We start from the raw sequence: 14,391 nt of genomic DNA on the forward strand, positions 1-14,391 counted from the left end.
AACATGTTTTCTTTAGTAATACAACTTTGAAACAGTCATGCCTATAAATCTTAATAATAATAATAATAATAATTTTATTTTATAATGCACTTTTCATCACAGATATCAAAGTGCTACTACAGGTTAGTATTAAAGGATGAGCAGTTTTAAGGAATAATAAAAAAGGTTTTAAAGAAAACATCTAAAGGGGACATAAAGCTCCGCTAAAAAGATCTTTTTTAAAACAGTCAGTGGATTGGAAAGGAATGTCTTAAGATCTTTTTTAAAACAGTCAGTGGATTGGAAAGGAATGTCTTAAGATCTTTTTTAAAACAGTCAGTGGATTGGAAAGGAATGTCTTAAGATCTTTTTTAAAACAGTCAGTGGATTGTGGTTCCCTCAAGGTGTCAGGGAGGGCATTCCACAGACGTTGGGCAGCAGCACAGAAGGCCCTATCTCCCATGAGTCTGGTTCTGGGTATGAGGAGGGTTAGGGTTTGAGTGAGAGGAGCGGAGGGAGCGTGTTGTGCTTTGTGGGGTGATAATTCCTTGGAGGGGGGCATGTCCATGGATGCATTGGTGTGTGAGGAGGGAAACTTTACATTCAATCCTGGTGGAGACGGGGAGCCAGTGGAGAGAGTGGAGAATGGGAGTATCTTGACCTTAATTGTGTTATCTTTAAAGGAGGTATATGAAATTCTGATTCAAATTGTGCATCATGCCATCATGGGTTGTGTTACAGTGCCCCAACATGGTACAACATGGTATTACAACTAAAACTCTTGACCATCAGTGTTTAGTAGGTGGTGTCGTTGAGGCTCCTTCCTCTTAGTCTAAAACTCTTGACCATCAGTGTTTAGTAGGTGGTGTCGTTGAGGCTCCTTCCTCTTAGTCTAAAACTCTTGACCATCATTGTTTAGTAGGTGGTGTCGTTGAGGCTCCTTCCTCTTAGTCGTTCCTTTAAGGAGGTGCTGTGCTTCTCCGTGCACATTTGCGGCCGTCGAAGACGAAGACGAAGACGAAGACGTGCGTCATTGATCTCAATTTGTCTCAATATGGTGGGGAGGCACGCGACACCCCCTGCATTCTTTGCGTCATTGATGCGCGTCATTGATGCGAGGTCTCAATGGACCATATGCACGGAGAGATCTTACGCCAGCTTATTTATTTCCAGTGGGGCCACGTGTGTTGTAGCCTCCCCTATTGTTAATGCTGTAATTAGTGTCTTTAGTCTCTTTCACACGGACCCGGTTGGGTGCCACACCGGGTGAATCATATTCAGTGGTGGTGCTGGGGTTACGTAATTAGTCAGAATGGTAGTCCCTAGTTACGTAATTAGTCAGAATGGTAGTCCCTAGTTACGTAATTAGTCAGAATGGTAGTACCTGGTTCACAATCAGTTGAAAACCCCTGAATTACAGTCTGTCCTTTTATTTACTATTTCTCATTGTGTCTAAGCGCTCATTCATTATGTAGCCATACTGAATTCTACTCAGATTCTACTCAGAATCAGTCTGAAACTGTATGATTAGGACGTGATTATGGGGCGTGTTTTAACTGATACAGATGGGGAAAAAGGCCTTTGCACACAATTGGATAGAACTAATCAGAGCAACAAAATAGCCTACTATGAATCCACGGGACTACAGCCAAAACATCCTTCTTCTTGACAAATGGCTTGAATTTCCCCTAGGGATCAATAAAGTATCTATCTATCTATCTATCTATCTATCTATCTATCTATCTAATTGCCGTTTTATAATATCTAAACACAATTTAAATGAAACACAATTTGATATTCTCCCTATATTGTTCAATATTACATTATTATTACATTATATTTAGCAGACACTTTTTTGACCAAAGTGACTTACATATATATGTCAGCTATATTACAAGTGATTACACTGTCCCCGGAGCAACTTGAGGTTAAGTGCCTTGCTCAAGGGCACAACGGTGGAAGCCGGGATTTGAACCAACAACTTTCAGGCTACTGCATGCTAGCCCAGCTCCTTAACCACTACACTACCACCACCCTACAGGCTACTGCACGCTAGCCCAGCTCCTTAACCACTACACTACCACCACCCTACAGGCTACTGCACGCTAGCCCAGCTCCTTAACCACTACACTACCACTGCCCTCAAGCAGCCCTACTTAGAGCATTTTCGTCTTGTTTTGTCCCCAGTGTTGGCTCAGCCCTACTTAGAGCATTTTCGTCTTGTTTTGTCCCCAGTGTTTGCTCAGCCCTACTGAGAGCATTTTCGTCTTGTTTTGTCCCCAGTGTTCGCTCGCTGGTGTATCTGCAGCTGGTGTCTAGTAAGATTGACCCGTTGACTAAACTTCTTTCCACACAGAGAACACATGTGCGGCTTATCATTGCTGTGTACCAGCTGATGGGTCTTCAGATCAGCGTTGCGCCTGAAACTCTTTCCACACAGAGCGCACGAGTACGGCTTCTCCTCAGTGTGGACGATCCGGTGTTTCTTGAGGCCGCTTATTTCACAGAAGGTCTTTCCGCACTCTGGGCACCGATGCGGTTTCACTCCGGCGTGAGTCCTCTGGTGTGTCCTGAGGCAGGATATCTGCGTAAACGCTCTGCCGCACTGCGAGCACCGATGCGGTTTTTCCCCAGTGTGGAACCTAAGGTGTTTCTTAAGGTCGCTCATTTGACGAAAGGCCTTTCCGCACTCGGGACACTGATGCGGCCGTTCCCCTGTGTGGATCATCTGATGAGCCTTCAGGTGGGATACTTGACCGAAGGCCTTTCCACACTCTGCACACCGATGGGGCCTTTCTCCGGTGTGTGTGACCTGGTGAATGGCGAGTTGCAACCTGCTTCTGAAACTCTTCCCACACTCCGCACACTGATGAGGCTTTTCTCCGGTGTGAATACGTTGATGATAGGCGAGTGGGGATGGTCCGGCGAAGCTTTTGAGACACTGGGAGCATTCATGCTTTTTCTGCACGAGGTCTGATCGCTGATGTAAATGCTGGGATGAAGTCACACTGCACTGTGCAGTCACGTAGTGGTCCAAGGTGGGATGGCTCTCCTGGTTTCTCGTTTCCTCAGCGTCCCCTTGGGCTTCTCCTGCAAAGATCAGAAAATATGAGATTAGAATGTTCGCGAACCGAGAGTACCGTATTATGATGCAACAATTACCCTCAGAGATTTTCCTTTGTATGTGCTGCACGTACACGCCCCCTTTTAGGGGTTAATATGATCGTTTCGATTGAATGGAAACCTATGGCGCTGCAGTGGGGAGCGAAAAGGGCTTGTACTTACTAAATCTTTGAATAAACTTGAATAAAAGGCACAAAATAAGGTTGGTGTGAGAGTCATCTGTGTGTTCATGAAGTGATGAAGGTGACCATTACATTCCATACATTACATTTTTTGCTATTTCCAGTTTACTAACAGGAGTGTCACGAACGAGTATAACTAAGTTCGGCAAGCTTTACTTTATGACATAACGTCACCTACATAAGTCAACCCTTAATTCTGTCACTTGAAATACAAACGTATTTCCTACAACTAGGCGAGATAATTGCCTATGTTATACTAAAGTTCCACAGTTAGCTAGCTAGCAAGCTAACGTTTTACATTGGATAATTATGGTAAGTGTTAGCTACAGGCTAAATTTGTCCTCAACATTGGGGTATTGGAAACTAATTAGGTTGGTAATATACATAGGTTCGACATGAGTCAGTTACATATACACATTTCTTCATAACCGTTGTGTTAATAAAATGATTGAATGTCCTGTGAATTAATAACTAGACGTAATGTGTGACTACTAGCTGTCTTTCCTATTGCAATCAATGATATAATGCTAACTTGTGTTCCCCAAAAAAGGGGCATGAAAAGAAACCAGGAAAATAATCCACTCCTCAATATCCATCTTTGCTCCTCTATCTGGAAAGACCTACAAGACATGCATTTTTGTAAATTTTGTATTGATTGGATAAAAGGTCTAAAGGACTAAACATAAATGTCAACAGAGATGCACACAGGAAGTAGGAAACTGGAGACAACATGTCGGCAGATGAATGCTCATAAATCTGACACATAAGCACATATCCAATGTCATGTTAAGTTATTGATGGCACTGTGCCCTTTAGTGATCTGTTTACTATTGAGTGTTTCATAATAATACGTGACACAACATAATATTACTTTACTCATTTCTGAAGGCCGACATTTATCTAAACACCATATGCGATCAACATATGTTATATTATATATATATAATCATAATAATTCATAATCAAAGTGTGGTTAATGTTCACTATGAATTTTTAATCACATTAATCAAGTTCATGAGGAAATCCATGTTCAGCCTCCAAGGTTGTGACCAGAGTTACAAAGGGTGCAAAATAATCAGTAAAACTCCAGAAACTTATCCAAAAACCTTCCCATGAGAAGTTAATCTGGGGAATATTTGGAAATTCTTACTTTTTTACCACAGACTTTACAATATTCTAAATTGGAATAAAATGTTGATGAGATGGTGTTAGATAGCTTATCTATAGCGTTACATAGCACATTTGTTTTACCAGCTAGCTAGCTGATGTATCAACACATTTTGACTTAACATTTGCCAGTCAAACGTTTGATACCACAGCTCAAATATATGTATCAATATAGTTCAAGTTCAAATTCAAGTAGTTTTATTGTTATCTACTCATAAAATTAAGTCAGGAAATTCTTATACTTATGAGCCAGCTTAAGATGGTGTATTTTGTGTGTGTGTGGGGGGGTGGGTGTAATGGGGTGTGTGGGAGGGGGGATGATGAAATGGTGTGTATGTGTGTGTGTGTGCGCGCATGTGGGGAGGGGGTATGTTGTGTGCTTGGGTGGGGGTTCTGAGGTTTCAGGTTGATTAGCTATGGGGAAGAGAATAACAGTTCAGCATCCTGGTGACTTGTGGATAGAAACTGTCTCTGTATCTGCTGGTACAGGTCTTTGCGGTCATGGGCTGGATGTCAGGGTTGCCACCTCTGCTCTGTAAGCAGACTCATCATCACTCGTGATACAGCCGATTATGGTGGAGTCATCAGCAAACTTAATGATGGTGTTTGAGGTGTGAGTTGCCATAAGTGTACGAGTAAAGCAGGGGGCTTAACACACACCCCTACGGGTTGATTAAGAGCCTCCTTACATAGGTGTTTTTCTTATACAGGTGACAGAGAGCAGTGTCCAAAGCAAATGCTATCACATCATCTGTGGACCCGTTTGGCCTATAGGCAAACTGGAGTGGATCTAATGTAGAAGACAGGGACTGAAATGATGGTGGACCTCTTGAAACATGCAGGGATAACAGATTGAAGCAGGGAGAGATTAAAGATGTCCATAAATACCTCAGCCAGTTCAGATGCGCAAGCCTTGACAACACCACCTGGGATGTTGTCAGGTCCTGGAGCTTTATGTCTATTCACCCTCCTAAATGATTTACATACAGCACTTTCAGATAACTGAAATATATATATATATATATATATATATAGTTGCTGTACACGATATAGAAGATCATTATAGTTAACACCTACATAAAATCTGGTGACGATGGCATTTATTTTGAATGAACAATTACTTATAGCCATCTAGTTATTGCTATCCGGTTGCATTCTGTTGCTATTATTAATACCTGCATACCTCCATAACAACCAAGAATATTCTCAGTTGGGTCCATAGGCTGTATAGACTGTTGCACTGAATTAAACAAATTATAAATAAACACAGAAAACACATACCTCTCTAATGATTCAACATAATTTAATTGATTTGGAATGCAAAGTTACAACAATAACAGAGATATAATAGTGCCTATAAAAGAACCTTTCAAGCGACCCAAGGACAATTCAAAAGTTCATGGATGTTATCATATGCTACATATAGACTAAAGCACAAACACAGAGGTCACACTGTACAATTTAAAAGTCATGAATGGATTGGAACACAGAGGTAAATAACCCACAAGAAAACATGCTATGGTAAAAGTTTTATCCCATCTGCCATCATCGCTCAACAATCTAGCGAGATAATAGACATACCCCCCTTAGCCACGTCACTGCTGAATCTCAGCCTTTGGTGCATTTTTCTTGGCTTTAGCAGATCCTTTTAATTCAGCACATCCACACTCTATATCTCAACCAATTCTACTTTTCTGTGACAACAAATTTCCCCCAGGGGACAGGTAAGTATAAGTGCGTATCTGAATCTGAGTTAGCAAATGATGCACAAATAAGGCCCAACTTTGGTGCGTTTTTTCTTGGTTTAAGCAGAACTTTCCAATTCACCACAGAGCAGCAGCATCAGTAAGCACCCCATCCTCCCCAGCAGTAGGCACCCCATCCTCCCCAGCAGTAGGCACCCCATCACGGCCAGCACCCCATCCTCCCCATCAGTAGGCACCCCATCACGGCCAGCACCCCATCCTCCCCAGCAGTAGGCACCCCATCACGGCCAGCAGTAGGCACCCCATCCTCTCCAGCAGTAGGCACCCCATCACGGCCAGCAGTAGGCACCCCATCCTCCCCATCAGTAGGCACCCCATCCTCCCCAGCAGTAGGCACCCCATCCTCCCCAGCAGTAGGCACCCCATCACGGCCAGCACCCCATCCTCCCCATCAGTAGGCACCCCATCCTCCCCAGCAGTAGGCACCCCATCACGGCCAGCAGTAGGCACCCCATCCTCCCCAGCAGTAAGCACCCCATCCTCCCCAGCAGTAGGCACCCCATCACGGCCAGCACCCCATCCTCCCCAGCAGTAGGCACCCCATCCTCCCCAGCAGTAGGCACCCCATCACGGCCAGCACCCCATCCTCCCCATCAGTAGGCACCCCATCCTCCCCAGCAGTAGGCACCCCATCCTCCCCAGCAGTAGGCACCCCATCCTCCCCAGCAGTAGGCACCCCATCACGGCCAGCAGTAGGCACCCCATCCTCCCCAGCAGTAGGCACCCCATCCTCCCCAGCAGTAGGCACCCCATCACGGCCAGCACCCCATCCTCCCCATCAGTAGGCACCCCATCCTCCCCAGCAGTAGGCACCCCATCCTCCCCAGCAGTAGGCACCCCATCCTCCCCATCAGTAGGCACCCCATCCTCCCCAGCAGTAGGCACCCCATCACGGCCAGCACCCCATCCTCCCCATCAGTAGGCACCCCATCCTCCCCAGCAGTAGGCACCCCATCCTCCCCAGCAGTAGGCACCCCATCACGGCCAGCACCCCATCCTCCCCATCATGGCCAGCAGGCACTCCTCACATCGCCCCTCGTTTTGCAAAAGCTGATGTTCTTCTGCTTCACAGCTTTGCGGTAGGTTTCATAGGAGCAGTGGTTACCCTTTTCCACATAATCAGCATACATTAGCTTGACGGTGATGTCTCTGGGAAGGTACCGACAATGTGGGGCCTGCACCCTTCCACAGTGGCTCACCGATGGGTGGAAGGACTCAATATGGTCGTACACAGGCTGCATGTCCAGCTTGTTGGCTGGCGCGTGCCTTCCTCTTTGGTCTCTCAGGTTTGACACATTTCCTATCTCCCTCCTCATCACAGAGAGGACCAGAGAGTCATTCGTGGGATGGTACCCCAGTGTGGCCAAAAAGAATGTTTTACAGACTTGCTGCGGGACTCGATCTTTGTCCTTTAGCCTGTAAACAAACGACCTGCCACGTCGACTTCCAGCACCATAAGATCTTGCCGTCGGCAGCTGGCTGACGCTGTGAAACACGAACATGCGCTTTTCTGCGAAGTCCATGGCCCTGTAACTGCTCCAAATCTCCTGCCGTCTCTCCTCACTAAACTTGGCTGTGCATTGTCTTCGGCATTTCTGGCCACACGGGTCTCGCATTTCTAGGGCTGGGGCGGCTAGGCCTTCGGGGGCCGCTGGTGATGACAGGGGGGCTGTGGCTGGAGCCAAGTGGGGAAACGCCGCAAGAGCATCAAGGGTGGTATTAGGTGCGCTGTAGAACAGGTCATCTGATCCAAATGCCATGAAACTACCAAGAATGGACCATGTTTTTGGTTCAGGATCACAGTCAATACCAATACTCCCACGAGTGTCTGAAATGAAAAAAACAAAACAAAAAACAGATTACAATTAAAGACATGCATGGGGAAATTAAAGTCATGAAACATACTAATATTTGATTAATTCACCTCAATGTTAACAATTGATTAATTGCATTCCATCATTGCATTGATATTCAATATGCATAGGAAATAATATTGTAAGGCCCAAAAACAAAAACATTTGATTTGACCAATAGGGTATTTGATTAATCAATGTTCATTCTGACCAATTGGACATAGGCCTACAATATAATAGGCTACAATATAGTAGGCTACCACTGGTAAAACATAGGTCAAATTATACTACCAAACTGCTTCAGATGCACAGTTGATGGATCAATTGGTTCCAAAACGCTATATCCACCTGTTTAATACATTTTCATCAATCGTTTTTTTTTTCATTTTGTTTTTTGTTTTTGTAATTTCAGTATAAATGTTTTTGGATATTGTTATTTGGTTTATCTTTACTAAATCAAAACACCACAACTGCAATTTGATTGATATTTACTGAAATACACAATTAAATAAAAAAAAGCATTTTCACTGTGATTCATCAAGTTACAAAAAAGGCAGGATATGTATTTAATTCAGAACTGTTATTGCGGAGCTTGGCATATGTGTGATTAAGTAAGTATAAGTATATATACTCTTTTGATCCCGTGATGGAAATTTGGTCTCTGCATTTATCCCAATCCGTGAATTAGCTCAGCACACAGTGAACACACAGTGAGGTGAAGCACACACTAATCCCGGCGCAGTGAGCTGCCTGCTACAACAGTGGCGCTCGGGGAGCAGTGAGGGGTTAGGTGCCTTGCTCAAGGGAACTTCAGCCGTGGCCCACTGGTCGGGGCTTGAACCGGCAACCCTCCGGTTACAAGTCCAGAGTGCTAACAAGTAGGCCACGGCTGCCCCACAATTAGGCTAGGCTCGTAGGAGGTGTGTCATGGTATGTAACACACAGCTCCAAGCAGTCATTGACATGTGGTACTGAGTGACTACCGGTAATCAGCTATATGTGAAAAATTATTTACGAATATATATGGCTGGCATGCTTTACAATGCTTTTGTTTATGATACAAAGCAGTTTGTTATTTGTTGGGCTGCTACGTTGTCCTAGCTAGCTAAATTAAGTATATAGCGATCTATCTGTCTATCTTGCTTATTCATTCATCTAATGTATAATTTTTGTTAATCAATAATTTCTTACCTTCACTTTGATGTCTGTGTTTCAATGTCATCTCGACCATCACTTTACCTGAAGAGCAATGGGCCATTCTTTAAATCAGCGGTTGTCAAACTGGGGTACGCGTGCTCCCAGGGGTACGTGGACTGATATCAGGGGGTACGCGAAAAAAGATCTAAGTCATAGCCTATGCCTTTTCAAATGTTTTCTCTATCCCACGTTGGTAACTTAACTTCCGCATTTGCACTGCACATTAAAAACTTATTTTCTCCGCATTAACAAAAATATTCGAGAGTGGAGACAGAGAGGGTAAAACATTGTTTCTCAAACTGTGGGTCGCGGAGACATGCCAGGTGGGGCGCGAACTGACGTGAAAAACAGGAGTTTTTTTTATTTATTTTTTTATCTGTAGCCTACTGTAGGCCCAGGTAGCACCCGATGCGCAATGGACGTGTTATTCATAGGGAAGCGCTCGTGTCAAGGCAGCTTAGTTAGTCCCGACCTGAAAGAGATTTTGAACGAGGTTGTGAGAGTGGTGAATTTCATCAAGACCCGGCCCTTAAAAGCGTGTCTATTCTCCGCACTTTGAGAGGAGATGGGAGCTGACCAAAAGGCTGTACTGTTTCACAGCGAGGCAAGGTGGCTTTCCTGAGGTAAAGTGCTGTCGCGTGTTTGAGCTCCGAATCTGCAAGCACGTTCACTAATGAACATTTCTTGACGAAGCTGGCCTATCTTAGCGATATATTTGGAAAGCTCAATGTGTTAAATATCCAGTTACAAGGCAAAGACAAGCACCTAGCAGATAAGATCACTGCATTCAACAAGACGATTGTGTGTGAGATTAGGTGCAGATCTATTTAAAATCATTATATTCAGCACATTTGTAGGCCTATCATATGTTGACTATTGATGAGATTTGTATCATATGTTTATGATCCTATTCACTATTCTCGACAAAATTGATAAAAATAAATATTAATAAAACAATTTAAAAAAAAACTTGTTAACAATTGGTGGTGTTGGGGGTACTCCGGAAGATCATAATGTCTCGGGGGGTACATGCCTACAATAATTAAGTGGAAATGCATGGATTCCAGTTTCTTCCAGTAGCAGCAACTAGAATCCATGCATTTCCACTGAATTATTTTTGGAATCTGATCCCTTATCATACCTGTTCATTCTTACTCGTTGCTCGACTTATCGTGACTAAATTCAAGATGGCTGCAAACGCTAAACTTCGTGAAGATACTGTCTGTATAAATCGTCTTGTAAGTAAACTACCAGTGCTTTTTCAAAGTTATCAATGTCTCGTTTTAAATGTCAGGGCCCTCGGAAGTCTACCAATGAAGTGTGGAGATACATTGAGCCTTGTAAATGGGTGTAAAACAGTGATTTATTTGCATGGCTAGCCCGATGCCGAAGCACCACTATTGAAAAAGCTGTTGGTAGCATCGGCTAACTAGCGCCAGATTTTGGAGTGCAGGGGACAAGCCGAGATGGGCTATGAGACATACGTTCACACTCGGTATCATGTTTCAATACACTTTAGGTCAATATCACACCGGAATTCTCCTTTAAATGCTATTAGTACAATTAGTAAAAACAGCCATATTTGTTCAGCCACATTTTTATTCAGGTATTGTGTTTTAGAAGTGCTTCAGTGACGGCTTCTACACACAGCTGCGTGCGTTGCAGTGCTGGAGACGCATCCCATTCACTTTACATGGGCTTACGTCATCCGTTGTCGAACTGAATTGTGGGTCCGTTGCGTCGCGTTTCTCCCGTCTCTCGCGTTGAACAGTTAAACTGTTGCTGCACTGACAGACGGCACCGGCCAATCAAGCCAATCGCCGGACGGCACCAACCAATCAAATTACGATTATACTTCAAGCCATTTGCATAGTTACCGTTGGGAACACCCACTGGCATGCGTTGACGGAACGCAACTGTGTGTAGAAGCCGTGACAATACATACACTGCTATTTAAGCGTGGCAAACTTTACATAAAACAAAGGCCGAGTATCGTAACTCCAGGCCGACACAGTAACTTTTGCTTTGATGCACGGCTTAGGCAAAGTACCTAAACTCAACTCGAGCGTCCCAAAACAAAGACAAAGAACCGTAACTGAGGTCACAGCGTTGCTGCAGAGCTGCACGATTTGCGGAAAATATCTAATTGTGATTTTTTCTGACAGATATTGCGATTACCATTTGCAATATGATTTTTGAATGTTAATGAATTGATTCAATTCAATATTCCACATGTCCCTTTAATTTGTGCCACCCCTTATTAGTGAGCACGCCTGGTGCACAAGAACCACAGACCAACTGTGAAGCTCACCAATCAGATTTGTGAAAGGTGAAAAAAATTAACTGTGCATGATTATTTGTAGCTTTTGCGATTGGGTAGTTGCGTTGGTTCACATTGCAATTGCAATAACTGTGCAGCCCTACACCGCGCCATTCCTTGGTTTTTGCCTTTGCACAACCGATGTGTGTGTGCACAAATCAGTGTATACAATATGGATGTACCCGTTATTTCAGCGCTGGTTACGCCCCTTGAAATTGAAAATTTTCCAAAAACTAGATTTGAGAAGTGCTATAAATTCAAATGAATTCACATTAAATCTGGTTGTTTTAACTAAGATTATGTAGCACAGTGTTTGCAACTACATTTAAGTCCCCTATTGTATTCCCATAATTTCCACAGTATCTCATAAAAGTGAGCACACCTCACATTTTTTCATGAGACACTGAAAAAATTACACTTTGCTACAATGTAAAGTAGTGAGTGTACAGCTTGTATAGCTTGTATAATAAGTGTAAATTTGTTGTTCCCTCAAAATAACTCACACAGCCGTTAAACCACTGGCAACAAAAGTAAGTACACCCCTAAGTGAAAATGTCAAAATTGTGCCCAAAGTGTCAATATTTTGTGTGGCCACCATTAAGTGCGCCACATACTCAACGCACCCGACCTGTAGCGCGCCAATGTGACGTCACAGAAGCGCCGTAACCATTTATACTCGCGCGTCGTGGTCGCGACACTAGTTGCAATATTCTCCTGAACAGAGGTGTCGCTGTTGTGAAAAGATTAACGCTAACTACGTTACACAGCAGAAGAAGCTGCATTAAGAAACACTAGCAGAGAATGTAAACGGGCTCTGCTATTATTTCCTGAAGTGGAAAGAGATTTTGTTCAGGCCTTAATAGATATCCTTTGTTTGAAAAATTCGTTTCTATTCTTTCCTCTTAATTCCATGTGTTGCAACTCTCGCTGGTAACTTTATTAACTTATTCAGCAAACTATTACAAATTCACGACTGTAACAAAACACTGCAACTCTCGCTTGCCCTCGAACTAGTCCATCTTCCTGTTTCCGCTTTGTCGCGCTCGTCTGAAAAAAAAAGAGCGATGCGCTACCTCGCGCTACCTGGCTAAAATCCTGGCGCGCCAGCAAGATCTACGTCATTTTGACGTCACGGTGTCGCGCTACCGGTCGGGTGCGTCGAGTATGTAGAACGCCTTATTTCCCAGCACTGCCTTAACCCTCTTGGGCATGGAGTTCACCAGAGCTTCACAGGTTACCACTGGAATCCTCTTCCACTCCTCCATGACGACATTGCAGAGCTGGTAGATGTTAGAGACCTTGCGCTCCTCCACCTTCCGTTTCCACCTCAGCGTCTTTAGCAAGGCAGAGGTCGTCATGGAGGTATGTTTGGGGTTATGCGTTGGGATACTGCCCTGCGGCCTAGTTTCCGAAGGGGGGGGGGGGGGGGGGATCATGCTCTGCTTCAGTGTGTCACAGTACATGTTGGAATTCATGGTTCCCTCAATGAACTGTAGCTACCCAATGCAGCACTCATGCAGCCCCAGACTTAGCCCCAGCACTCCCACCACCATGCTTGACTGTAGGCAAGACACACTTGTCTTTGTACTCCTCACCTGGTTGCCGCCACACACGCTTGACACCATCTGAACCAAATACGTTTATCTTGGTCTCATCAGACCACAGAACATGGTTCTAGTAATCTTAGTCTGCTTGTCTTTAGCAAACTGTTTGCGGGCTTTTTTGTGCATCATCTTTAGAAGAGGCTTCCTTCTGGGACGACAGCAGACCAATTTGACGCAGTGTGCGGCGTATGGTCTGAGCACTGACAGGCTGACCCCCCGCCCCTTCAACCTCTGCAGCAATGCTGGCAGCACTCATACGTCTATTTTCCAAAGACAACCTCTGGATATGACGCTGAGCACAAGCGCTCAACTTCTTTGGTCGACCATGTCGAGGCCTGTTCTGAATGGAACCGGTCCTGTTAAATCGCTGTATGGTCTTGGCCACAGTGCTGCAGCTCAGTTTCAGGGTGTTGGCAATCTTCTTATAGCCTAGGCCATCTTTATGTAGAGCAACAATTCTTTTTTTCAGATCCTCAGAGAGTTCTTTGCCATGAGGTACCATGTTGAATTTCCAGTGACCTGTACAAGAGAGTGTGAGAGCAATACACCAAATTTAACACACCTGCTCCCCATTCACACCTGAGACCTTGTAACACTAACGAGTCACACCAGAGCGGGAAAATGGCTAATTGGGCCCAACTTTGGACATTTTCACTTAGGGGTTTACTCACTTTTGTTGCCAGCAGTTTAGACATTAATGGCTGTGTGTTGAGTTATTTTGAGGGGACAACATTTGTACACTGTTACACAAGCTGTACACTGACTACTTTACATTGTAGCAAACTGTAATTTTTTTTAGTGTTGTCCCATGACAAGATATTTGCAAAAATGTGGTGTACTCACTTCTCTGAGATACTGTATTCCTGTTGATTTTTGAAAAATCACGGACGTTTGCAACCCTATGTGACGGCCTGCTTCTGTTTTAAATAATTCATGCTTTCATAAAGCCGCCTTAATTCTGATGTTATCCAGCTGGCCATCATCAAATAAAATGTATATGTGAACTGCTATAATAAATAGACCGATAGATAGATACTTTATTCATCCCGAGGGCAATTTTATTTTTATTTTAGCCACTGACAAGGCTTGAGGTGTCATTAAAATGATAATTCCCGGCGATTTTTAACATAGATTTCCGTTTCTCGAGGTCACTGGGTAGTCAGTACGGAAAAAAAAAACCGAAAACAATGGGTTTTACCT

General features: G+C 44.0%; 1 protein-coding gene and 1 pseudogene across 3 annotated transcripts in view; both read right to left on the reverse strand.

Annotated features, from left to right (window-relative positions):
- Nucleotides 1–2,058: 2,058 nt before the first annotated feature.
- LOC121718896 overlaps nt 2,059–14,391 on the reverse strand; it is a 172,851-nt pseudogene continuing 160,518 nt past the window's right edge.
- LOC121718901 overlaps nt 7,159–14,391 on the reverse strand; it is a 41,133-nt gene continuing 33,900 nt past the window's right edge. For 2 of the 3 annotated variants that reach the window (XM_042104321.1, XM_042104323.1), the window contains 2 exons: nt 9,262–9,309; nt 7,159–8,045 (listed from right to left, as the gene is read on the reverse strand). In XM_042104321.1, the coding sequence (XP_041960255.1) occupies nt 7,222–8,045; nt 9,262–9,309 (872 nt within the window). In that variant the 3' untranslated portion in view covers nt 7,159–7,221. The remainder of the gene's footprint in view (nt 8,046–9,261; nt 9,310–14,391) is intronic. The other variant, XM_042104322.1, reaches the window with a different exon arrangement.

Source organism: Alosa sapidissima, chromosome 9, assembly GCF_018492685.1.
Source record: "Alosa sapidissima isolate fAloSap1 chromosome 9, fAloSap1.pri, whole genome shotgun sequence".
Classification (NCBI taxonomy): domain Eukaryota; kingdom Metazoa; phylum Chordata; class Actinopteri; order Clupeiformes; family Clupeidae; genus Alosa; species Alosa sapidissima.